General features: G+C 39.4%; 1 protein-coding gene across 11 annotated transcripts; it reads left to right on the top strand.

Moving 5' to 3' along the window:
* The first annotated feature begins 842 nt into the window (after positions 1–842).
* wt1b (WT1 transcription factor b) lies at positions 843–12,023 on the top strand. 11 transcript variants are annotated; one of them, XM_030764654.1, is made up of 10 exons: positions 867–1,248; positions 2,705–2,710; positions 3,358–3,468; positions 4,246–4,333; positions 6,835–6,915; positions 8,617–8,725; positions 9,657–9,804; positions 11,256–11,345; positions 11,580–11,672; positions 11,817–12,023. In XM_030764654.1, the coding sequence occupies exons 1-10, from the start codon at positions 867–869 to the stop codon at positions 11,936–11,938; spliced, it is 1,230 nt and encodes a 409-aa protein (XP_030620514.1). In that variant the 3' UTR covers positions 11,939–12,023. The 11 variants fall into 11 exon arrangements, with proteins under 11 accessions (XP_030620511.1, XP_030620509.1, XP_030620510.1 ...); XM_030764651.1 differs by lacking the exon at positions 2,705–2,710 and having other exon boundaries at positions 843–1,263; XM_030764649.1 differs by lacking the exon at positions 2,705–2,710 and having other exon boundaries at positions 843–1,249; positions 3,347–3,468; positions 11,580–11,663.
* The last annotated feature ends 615 nt before the right edge of the window (positions 12,024–12,638 follow it).

Here is a 12,638-nt window from a genome sequence, read left to right on the forward strand (position 1 = left end):
AACAAACAAAGACAGGTAAAAAATTGGAACACCAACATCACACACACACCAAAGGCATCAGTGGATACTACTGAAACATGCTGTTCTATGCAAATTCTTGACTACAGTTACAACACGTTTTTCTATATTTTTTGTTTATTTTGTATATTTTTAGAACTCGTGCAATTCAAACTCACATCAAGTCATTCCACTCTGGATCTGAGAGATGTTTCACTTTCAAAAGTTACAAAGGATAATACAAAAACAATGATATTTAAATTAAAAGCTAAAGTAAACATTTTTGCAGAGGGAATTTGTTAAAATAACAGCACTGGTAAAAGTAGAGATAGTTCATTTGATACACACACACACACTCAGAGAGAGAGAGTCAAATACACAGAAATAGTGCTGTTTGTGGGGGTGAGTCAAATGAACAACTCATTACTCTTTCACCATCTTAACTCCTCCTTCAGTCTTAGTGAGGTCGATTTAGAGCCGTCAGACTCCTCAAGATAACCTCCAGACACAGTGAGAAAGAAGAGAATCAACTCCTACCATACACTCTCTGACTCTCATTCCTTTTGCCTGCTCCTATTATTATTGTACTCGGCTGTTTGGAACAGAGAAGAGAGGACCTCCTCTGATGTACATGGTTCACTGACAGACTAGACTTTTCATGTTGGACTTCTTATGCTCAATACCGTGTTGAAGACAATTTCTTTAAAATCTTTGTTCAGATCTCACTGTTGCCGTATTTTGGATTGCGAAGATTTGTGTCTGGGTTGACTCTTTTCTTTTGAAGGTGGTATTTCTGACATTGATTTTTTGTGCTCTTGGTGGTGTACTTCAGTAACTGTTTCTAAATGCTGACAGAGTCGTGTGGGCCAATGGGATCAGATGTGAGAGAGCTAGGCGCTCTGCTCTCGCCTGTAGCCACCTTGTCAGGGGGGAATACCAACTGTTCTCTGCCCTTGAGCGCACCCCCTCAGTGGAATCCAGTGTTGGACTTCCACCCCTCTTCACCCTATGGGTCTCTGTCCTCCCATTCTTTTATCAAACAGGAGCCAGTCTGGGGGGGAACAGATCCCCTTGATGACTCTCACTGTGGCCTGGGGGCCTTCACTGTCCATTTCTCTGGACAGCTCACAGGGACAAGTGGCTGTAGACATGGAGCATTCTCAGAGCTGCCCTCCAGCCAGGGCAGGGTGTACCCCAATGGGGCCTACTTGCCCGGCTGCATGGAGAACCCGCCAGCGCCACGGAATCAGGGTAAGCAATATTTATGTTACCCCCTCTAACCCTCTGTATTATTCTCACCATAGATGTTATGAGAATTTAGAATTGATGAGTCACATGTCAACTGTAACAAGGGATGTGGAAATGCGATATCAGTTTTTTAATTTTGAATATTTTTTTTGTGTAGTTTAGCGGTTCAGTGGAGTGAAATAGACAGCATGCTTCTTTTCTGTATGCTTGTGGCACATGAATTCAAAAATATTCTTAGTAACATATATTTTGGGTAAGAGTTTCATTTATAAGGATGAAGGACAGATTTACATTTATAAGGATGAAAGACATACTAAAAAAGAAATGAATATGTATATTGTCCCTATCAAAGAATAGTCAGAAATCCTTCTTTCTGCACATTCTCATGCCATCTTTATTGGAAAACACATCGCTGTAGTAAACAGTACTTTATACATTCTTGATTCAAGACCTCTTACCATTTATTTTCCTAATGCAGTTATGTCCAAAATCAGGTTTTTGGTTTTTGATAGTATCAAAGGAGAACGCAACGGTTAAATCTTTATAGTTAAATGTTTGTTTGCAGAGAGGTCGGGAATAAAGTGACTATTTGACTTGAGTTGGGAATTAATCAGGAAACTGATTTTTTGACCAAGTTATACTATACTTTGTCACTGCTAGAGTTTATCATTCATTCATCGGAGGGTCTTCAAAGAAGTTGATCATGAAGGAAAGGTTAAGTGCTAAATAAAAATAATAATAAAGAGGAAACATTGTGAAGAGCACTGATATCTTAACTTTAAAAATAAATGAATAAGCACTGAACAGAAATGGAGGAACAGGGCAGTTTCGTATTAAAGAACAAGAGTTATATAATGTTATTTAAATATATTGGACATTTTCTGACCAGAAGACAGGTTGTAATATAAGGGTAATAGCTTATTAAAATACTGCATTATGAAGTTTAACACAAACATCGTAAAAATAATTTACAAGAAAACAGGTCTGTGTATGTTCATCAGCTGATGTAAACGTTGCTTTGTCCATAGTGGATGTTATACATGAAAACTGTAATCTTTCCCTCTCCCTGTTTTATCTTAAATTTGATGCCCATGAAAATATGAATACTGCGGTTTGCTGTAGTTATATTTTTATACACATATATACAAAGCACTGTGGCAGCAACTTCCAAGACTGTGTGCACTGTGACAAGCCATCAGTGCTATTAAATAATGTCGGTGGACAGGTATTACCGAGGAAGCCTATCAAATAAAATGTGACTATTTCAATTGACAACAATTTTCTGAATACGAATACATAACACAACATGAAGTCTCTTTCATGTTGCGAACTCTTCTATCTAACATAAACAGTCCTCTCCAGGGCAATTTCTATGTTTAATGGCCTACGACAGCATGAGAACAACCCTCACTTTCAAAATGAGATAGATCAGTACAGAGCCCAAGTTACAACTGTCAAGGTCATAGTCAATTTAAATCAAAAATGAAATGATTCATAGAGACATTTCAAAGAGCTGTAGAAAGGGAACAGAGCGTTAATAATACTTTTCCATTCCTGTGTATTTCGTCTGTCCTCAGCGTAATTTAAAAACAAAAGCTGAAATGACAAAATCAGTGATATACGGTGAGTTTTATTGCTCCCATTAGTATTTGTTGACATGTTTCCCCAAGAGGATGCAGTTTCACCCTCCATCATAAAGATATGTCCAAGGACCATTTATCTCATTTCTACATTTCCTCTTGTGTTCCTGGGTTTCCTGTGAACTGCAGTATATGTGTTTACAATGGAAAAACAGGGCATCATACAAAGTTTAAGGCTATGACTAATACCACATTCAGTTCCTTAAGCTGAAACAGAAGGAAGAAAGAAAGAAAGGCCTTGTATTCATAATCAGAATATTTCTTTATTCCTGGCAGACATACAAGTAAACCAAAGAGCTATTCTCTCACTTTGTTTTATAATTTCTATTCACTTTCAGTAGTTTCTCTGTATTTGGATCAAATCTGTTTTGGGATCAAATTCATCATTTAGAAAGATTGGTTTCACCCCCTTTTTAAATGAATGGTTGTCTCCTTCATATCCCCCCCCCCCCCCCCTCCCTCCATGGTGCAGTGACGCTGGACGGAACTCCCAATTATGGTCAGACACCTACTCACCATTCCTCTCCCTTTCCCAGTCACAACTTCAAACATGAGGACCCCATGTCCCAGCAAACCAGCATGGGTAAGAACACCTCTATCTATGTAATGTGGATATACATTAAACACTTTTTCAAGTATCTGAGATTATATGTTACTTGAGGGTCTTCATCTTACGGTGGTGGATAAAACTGAGGTAATTCCCTTTCTCTTTTTCTCTCCGTCTCTCTGTCTTACTCATAGTTCCAGATCAAAATAAAAAAGTGTGTGCGTCTGTGTGTGTGTGTGTGTGTGTGTGTGTGTGTGTGTGTGTGTGTGTAAATGTGTTTTAAAGTTCTTTTCGAGTAAATCATTTGTCCTGCATTGTGAGAGACTTAATGGAATGTTTAGCATTGCCAAGGGACTAATTTTGAACATTAGCTGCTGAGGAAGGAGAACAGATCCTTCTTTGGCTCTTTGAAACACAAATGAGAAGGACTGTTTTATAGCCTTAGTGAGGTCTAGGCTGTTTTGATAACTACTGTGAGGATGTGGCTGTGTTCTGCTATCTTGCCTTCTCTGAGATCTCTGTTAGTTTTCTCATTAAATGGTTTGTTTCACAAGTAAACAGAGACACAGAATATCTTTTACTCCACTTAACATAAACTGACAGGGCACTTGGTGACTGAGTGCTGCTGAGATATTTCCCTCACATTGATTAAAGTCAATTCAGTAGTCTAATGAGAAACATGTATAGATGCACTTTTTGGGGTAACAAATGAATTGTTCGGATTATGAAATTATTTGCTGGGATAGTCATCAAATTGAACTTTATCTCATCTGTTAATTTACTGTGTCATTTGTGTCTGTTTATTTTGAAAAGGGGACCAACAGTACCCTGGCCCTCCTCCTGTATATGGCTGCCACACACCTGATAGCCAGACACTGCTGTTGAGAAATGCTTATAGCAGGTAGGACAGACAGACAGACAGACAGACACACACACACGCACGCACGCACGCACGCACACAGAGGGTGAGCGAGACTAATGATCCCACAAGATACTTCACTACCATCTCTAAACTGTTCCAGATGTGAATTGTACGTGTTGGTGACAGTGCTGCTCAGACAGGAGTAGGCTGAGAACTCGTAAACTCAGTTTCACAACAATGGGTTAGGTATCTTACACCTGACATTTACAAAGGGGCTATAGTCAACACAAATTATGTACAAGCATTCTGAGAGGTATCATTTTACATACACAAGATATAACACTACTGAGAAATGCTGTATGAAATCAAGAAATAATCTAGATATCAATATATATAAGCACAATTTCTGTGACTACTCCTAAAATTGCTACTACTACTGCTACTACTACTATTACTACTACTGCTATTAGTAACAATGTTTCTCCATGCAGCACTTTTCAAACACAAAGGTGCTATGCATTTATAAGAAACTAAAGGTGCAAGACAGAGAGACAAAAGAGTTACAAAGTCCCAGAGATAAACACTCAACTGAAAATGAATGTGCTGAAGGTGCAGCATAAAAAAAGAACCAAATGTAAGAACATAAAAATGAAATACAATTAATCTTTGTCATTAATAAATAAGCAATTACTTAGGCATTGGCCATGTAAATATAAATCAGCGGTCACAGAGTAAAATCAAAGGAGACATGTACTTCTAACGGAGATATAAATGAAATTCCTGTTGGCGACATATTTCTTTTGTTTGTATTTGTTCTTAGAGAGGAAGACAAATTGTGAAATACCTACAGCCCAAATGAACTATTACACGAAAGAGACATATCCATTTCCCTCTGGTTTTTTTTTTTTTTCTTTTTTTCTGCGGGATCGGTGATTTGGTTCTGTGAAATCTGTAGAGTCCTTAAATTCATTGGGACGGCTGCCTGCTGTGGCAGTGCACCTCTGGTTGATCTCCAGGGTAGATGGATCTTATAAATTCACTGAAAGCCCGCAATGAACGCTGCTGTCTGCTCAAAGGTTAAGAGCAGTACAGCAGCACTCAGCAGGCCAAAGTAAACTCACAGTGATCTACTACCCGTTTCCTCTGAATTCCTCATCTCTGCTTAGCCATCCCCAGAGAGAGAACAGAAGAGACCATAGAAGAATATAAGAGAGAGGGAAAAAGAGAACTGGAGGAGTAGGCTATTAGAACCGAAGAGAAAAGGAGAGAGTCAGAACACAACACATTCACTAGTATTAAATTAATTCTGACAATGTTGTGTACGGCAGTAATGAACAGCCAAGTTACTAAAATGTACCCTTAGCTAAACAATCTCTGTGTAAATTTACTGTGAACAAAAAGAACCTTAAGTCACTCTTTGTTGTAAGAGTTCGTATACCTTCTGTGAACGCTTCTGGTTAGTTTTTCTCTTTTCTTTCTTTCTTTTTTTTTTTTTTTTCTTAAGAGAGCTTTCACTAAGAACCCCAAATAACGGAACTGGGTCTGATAAGAGTGGTTGAAACTTCCCTGTCTGCTATAAACAGAACTTAGCTGCCTAGAACTCAGACTGATGATGGGAACCATCACACCAATCTATTCAATTCAGCTAATGACTGCCTGGTACCAACTGCTCTGCTTGTGTGATGCTTGCCAGAAGTTTCCAAACCTAATGTCATAACGTCCTCCAAAATGGCCAACAAACATAATGTAAAGGGGATGGACCGGCCTCAGCTCAAATTTGTACCGCTGTTACACTCGTGCAATACATTAATGAAGAGCTGGGGACTGAGAGTGAGCAGGCAAGGCGAACACATTTTTTTCAGACTATGTCCGTCTCCCTTTATCTGAAAGGTTAAGGCAACTCTATAGAATAACAGTAATGCTTAACTCCCAGTCACATGATTCATTTTCATCCATATACTTTGAATTCATTGTCATTCCACCCTGTCACATTCATAATCTTTCCGAATATCCCTTTTGAGTCAGATGTTTTTTGTCCAATCCCACCCTCTCTGTGATACTATGGAAACAGTCTGACATCATATCATTCCAACACTGTACCAGGCACCACAGGAGATACTTGCCAGGCCCTATGACTTGCCTAAGAGGTAATGATACAGGCTGTTTGTAATAACTCCAAAATTAAGTTCCAGTGTGAGTAATAACAAAATGGAAAACAAAAAGAAGACAGGCACTTCGCTGAGGCTGTTTGTGTCATAAAACTTGAGTTTGACTGTGCGACTGTTTGGGAGAAATGGGCAAGAGAGGAATGAGTTCTACACTAATTAGACTACTAACGTCGCCTTAAGTCTAAACTAATAACAATCTTAATGACCACTAATGATACTACTGATAATTACAGTAACCCAGACAATGACAGTGATGATGATGATGATGATGATGATGATGATGATGATGATGATGATGATGATGGTCAACAAACCTCTACATCTACTTTTAGGCTGCTACTGTCTTTTTCACACTTTTTTCTTCTGGTCTAGTGATAACTTGTACCAAATGGCCTCACAGTTGGAATGTGTAGCGTGGAATCCTGCCAATACACTGACTTCCACTATCAAGAGGTAAAAACATTAAAGCTAAACACAGAAAAAAACATGCATTGCATTTCTCTTAACTGTCCTCACTTTGCTGTGTTAATATTTCAGACAGGTTCACCATCTTGTCAAGCTCTCTCATGTAAACAAATGCAGATAAAATTCTTACAAAACTTTTGGGCAAAGTTCCTCTTTTTTTCTTTCTTTTTTTTTCTCTCCTGACAATCAACACATCTGTCCATGCCTATGCTGCTATAGTGTCCATTTTGGTCTGAGAGATGGTCTGTGTAGAGTCCAATTAGTCTTTCAGTTGTTTCTCTGATGTGTATGACCTGACCTGACAGCTGTGTGTCTGCTGAATGTTAATGCCTGCCTATGCCTGTTAAAGCCTTATCTTCACAGCTGGAACTCCAGCTTCATTTCCCACATTACTCTCAAAACTACATTTTGTCCATACGCTAGCCATTCTCCTAACATCTCATTCTCTCTCTCTTCTTTCCTCCTTTTTCTTCTCTTAATTTTTATTTGTCTCACTTTCCACTTCGCTGTTCCTTTGTATTGCGCTTGTAATTCTATATCTATTGGGTATACCACTTCGTTTATCAGTGCAAACTGTTTAAAAGTAAAAGTTCACACTCCTTTTCAGATATGTGCGTGTGCGTGTGCGTGTGTGTGTCTGCGCGCATGCACGCGCTTGTGTGTGTGTGTGTGTGTGTGTGTGTGCGTGTGTGTGCACGCGTGTGTTTGGAGACACGTTCTGTTTTGCTCATAGGGAGCAGAATAGTTTCTGTGATATATTTCTGTCATGGACTAGTGGCCTTGACCACACTCACAGATTTACAAAGCGAGAGGCGGAAGAGAAGGTTCAGCCTGTCTGCTCAGGGCTGCAGAGGAAAAAGATCAGAGCACAGGGAAGGTCTGGATTCAGATAGCTTTTTCTCTCTGTTCTGAGCTTTCACAGATATGGTCAGAAATCTCACAGTCCTCCCCCTTCCGTCATCAAACCACATCAATTACAAAGACGCACAGAGAGTGCGTATAGTTCTCATTCTCTGTTAACAAGGGTTGAACTTTTCAGCTCAGTCAGTCAGTTTAACCCGACTAGAGTCCCAGGATGTGGTGAACATGTACACAACTATAAATGATGTGTGTATAGAAAGTGTGAGTTGGTATATGGTGAGGTGTGAGGGTTTTTGGGGAAGGAGAGTATATGTGGAAAGAAAAAAAAGCATGGGGTGGTTGGGGACACAAGGCAGAATATTTATGCCTCTTGTCTAGATAATAGCTGGGGTTCCCAGCTCCTTCACTGGAGGTTTCCATAACCACCAAGGTGTTTATCTGCTAAATGAATGAATGGATGGGCTGTGTGATGACTGGCTAGTGTTAGCAGATTGTGCAGTCTCCAACGCATGCCTAACAACACAAAGAGAGCTTTATGGAGCTTTAACCGTTTGTCAGGTACAGCCCACACTGCCATGCCATTTCTGACCCTGAACTCTGCCTCTGCAGTCATTACTCACAGTCTCAAATCTCTCTCAGTAATGTTAACACGTGGGGGAAGACACGAGGATGAAGTGTTGCTCATTATTTCATCACATATGAATACCGCTGACGAAATTCTGGAACTAATGCAATTCTGGGGCTTGAGTTAATGCCTTATATATAAGAGAAGTGAGAGCCATTCCTGTTCTTCAAACCCTGTCTCTCCTGTTTCTTGTTTCTCTGTAGTCACAATACAGGTTATGAGAGTGACGCCTCCTCTGCCACAGCGCCCATGGTGTATAGCTGCAGTGCTCAGTACCACATCCACACACGTGGCATGTTCAGGGGGATTCAGGTCAGTTTCAATACACGCACGCCAGTGCACACAGACACACAGACACACAGACACACACACACCCACCCACGCACACACACACACACACACACACACACACACACACACACTGGAGAGCATATGTTCACATGAAGGTCATGAATTTATCTTCCTCTCTCAGGCTGCAAACTGCACTATTGCTCTACCAAGCACTATTCCCCTCAAGGCCAAGGCAAGGCACAACTGAGCATGCTTATGTCATGTTTGTCTACGCGTTTGTCTTATACCACATTATGTTTTCGTGTTGGATGGGAAGGTTTGATTAGGCCAACCTGTTGAGAGGTCCGTCTTTGCTTAGCTCATTCATGCTTGTGAGTGAGAAAGAAAAGTGTTGGATGATTTTCGAGCCAGTAATATAGAAAGAAAGGTCAGTCCCTTCCAGAGCAGTGGAGGTGTTTAAAAAGATCTACGTCAGAAAGAGGACAGAAAAAAGATTGCCCTTCTCGGAGTCCATTAGCAATAAGGATTGGGTTTCCATGCACTGCTTTGGCCTCAGCCAATAAATCATTACAACATAATGAACACATGTCAGTGCCTGACAAGAGATTTTCCAGAGAGAAGCTTGAGAGGGATGGATGAGACATTTGCTTTATTACCTCTATCTTTCTTTTCACTTCTGGCATTGTTTATTTCTTATGACTTTTAAACAGTGATTTTAACAGACTGCAGGCTGACAGGGTGAGTATGGATCAAAACTGGGAGGGATTAGTAACCTGAGCACTTAGTAAACAAACTGAGAAATTAGTGAACAAATTGAGAAAATAGCTCCTGAATTCATTCTGCATCTCACGAATCATGCAACAGATAAAGGGAGATACCAACAGTTAAAAGGAGATCTCTCTCACTCTCTCTCTCTCTCTCTCTCTCTCTCTCTCTTTCTCTCTCCTACTAGGATGTAAGACGAGTACCAGGCATCACTCCTTCCATAGTGAAATCATCAGAGACCAGTGAAAAACGCCCATTTATGTGTACTTATCCTGGTTGTAGTAAGAGATACTTTAAAATGTCCCATCTGCAGATGCACGGAAGGAAACACACAGGTAATTTTTTGTTGCTCAGACAGCTAGAACACAGAGACACAAGGGTGATTTTAATCACCTGGCCAATATGAGATTCACACTGCAGTTCCAATGACACTTAATCTGAGGCAGAAACGACAGATGTTGCACTACAACCACTCTGAGACGGCGGACTCAGAATAGTCCGCCGTCTTTTAACTCCATTACTAGAGTCATGAACAGAGGATTCAACTGAAAGAGCAGACGTATACCTTATAAGTATGATTAATAGGAGACTCACAATAAAGTACTTTTTAATAAACAGTCTCTCTTTTCTCAAAGACAAATTGAAAATTTGATAAAGACCTTTGATGACCTCACTAGCAGTTAAAAGATAAGTGGTTTCTTCTCCTGGAGGTGCAGTTCTTTGGAAGTAACTTTTGTAATATATGGCTGTGAGTGGATTCTCTCCAATGAGAGATAGCTCACTGATGTCACCATGGTTACTGGTGAAGTTTTGCCCTCTAGGTGACCCTGCAAGTTCAGCAAGCGAGCCTAGGGTGGTGTTTCTGCTGCACACACTGTGAATCACTGTTACCAGACTTGCACTGTGACCAGAGATAAAAAAGAAACACTTCCCAGAATTAGGGCTCAGTGTCAGGTTTGCAGATTTATTAATCTACACTGAGACAGTGATTCATCGTTTCATTTTCTGCTGACCTAAGTTCAGTGTTTGCCAATCACTTGTAAAACACTCAAACAATGCTTAAAAGAAGTTTGGAAGACAAGAGCACTTATGAGTGCTAAAGTCTTCTCCTAGCTCTAATTTCATGGTCTCACATCATTAACCACAAGTTTAAAAATATGTTGTCTTACCTATGGCTTATCTCTCAGTTCTGAAAGCACATCAGCGAATATGTTGAAAACCAAGAAGAATCGCTTCATTGTTTTTCAGTGATATGCAAGATTTTATATAGTATATCTGTGAATATAACTTAATGTATATTTAACAGTGAAAAAAATATACATAGATAGTTTAATTGGTTTTTACTCAGTCAAACTGGAAACAAAAATAGACGCATAATTTCATCATATGGCTTCTCTGTGGCTTCTGACTCTGAGTTTTCACAAAAACTGCTTTCTGAAATAACCCCATCTTTTGCTTATGCTATTAACATTATTGAAGGATTTCTTCACAGCTAAGAAATTAAAATAACAACTCTCCTTTAGAGCACTAGCATTAATTGGGTAATTAAGATTACCTAGTAGATAATCCATTTACTTTTTAAATGTGAAACACAAATCCTTCAAATGTGATGTTAAAACAAAACAAAACAAAACAAAACACACAGAAATAAATTCTTGGTGACATAAGCGCCCTCTAGAGTCTTTCAGTGATATTGCTTAAGGACATCCAGAGTAGCACTTGCAAAGATTTTTCGTTTTCAGCATTAGGGTTGTTTGTGATGCCTTATGCCCATGTACCTGACCAGGTGAGAAGCCATACCAGTGTGATCATGCTGACTGTGGCCGCAGGTTTTCCAGATCAGATCAGCTGAAGAGACATCAGCGCAGACACACAGGTCAGTCCTTCTGGTCTTTCAATTATCTTACAATGCTCCCCCACCACCCTCCTTTTTCCAGTACTTTTCCTCTTTTTGTCTATCTTCAATGTCATCTACACACATCAATTTTTCTGTTAGTTATTTTATTTCAGGTAATCTGTTTAAGAACAGATACTCTGTTCTGCGGAGATGCTGCTGTAGTTCTCCTTCCCCTTTTCCCTTTCTCCATGTATTTCCCTTTTCATTATGTAGGAGTGAAACCTTTTCAGTGTGAGGTGTGTCAGAGAAAGTTTTCACGGTCAGACCACCTAAAGACCCACACCAGGACTCATACAGGTAAAACAAGTGCGTAAACAATTTATTTTCTTACAATTTTTTCCTCATATTTACACACTATTATATCAACTTAATTCATATATATTTACCCTACCAAAAAAAAAAAAATCAGGTGTCCTTAAAACTCTTTTTTTTTCTCCCACTCATTCTCAGGTGAGAAACCGTTCACATGCCGTTGGCCCAGCTGTCAAAAGAAATTTGCCCGCTCTGATGAGCTGGTTCGGCATCACAGTATACACCAGAGGAACCTGACCAAGCTGCAGTCTGCACTCTGAGCACTCTGGTCACCCTGACCAGCTGACTCTCTTCAGCTTCATGGACCAAAAGTTCCTCATCTGCAGAGTCGTGCTATGGTTTAAGATGGAGACAATTTAAAAACTAATTTGTTCAGATACAGATGACCAGAGACTAAACAGAGTCCTCTTCAGAGATAAAATTGGACAAGACCGATATAACAGAAAAACAGCACTGATTCATATGGCCACATTTTGCTGTGGTTCCAAAATATTTGAGTGTGTTTTCACCAGCAACACTTGTTCACAGACGGAAAATTCTAATAGACAAACATTGTGTGTGTAATATTGTCAACCCATTTCATTTTCAAAAACTGTCGCGGATCCGCTTAATTAGCGGTTGTCATAGATATAGTTTGAATAATTGCACTAACGGGTATTTACAACTTTTTTTTTTATATATTTTTAGATGTGCTGGTTCACTGAACTCGTGCAACAGTTTAGTAGAAGGTACAGAAACCAGTCTAAAAAGGAAATATTTCGTTATTAAAAGACTTTTTTTAATCCTTCCAGCTGTAAAAAGTGTTTTGCAGCATTCCTTTCTTTGTATATACTGTTTGTCAATCCATACATATCAATCTTAAACCTCTACTTTTTAATTAAAATACTGCACAGGTCTGATCTCAGTTTTCTGTCATTCTAATACTACAAATCAGCAAACATCAAAAGGATATGATTTATT

This window comes from Chanos chanos, chromosome 2 (genome assembly GCF_902362185.1).
Source record: "Chanos chanos chromosome 2, fChaCha1.1, whole genome shotgun sequence".
In the NCBI taxonomy this organism is placed as follows: Eukaryota; Metazoa; Chordata; class Actinopteri; order Gonorynchiformes; family Chanidae; genus Chanos; species Chanos chanos.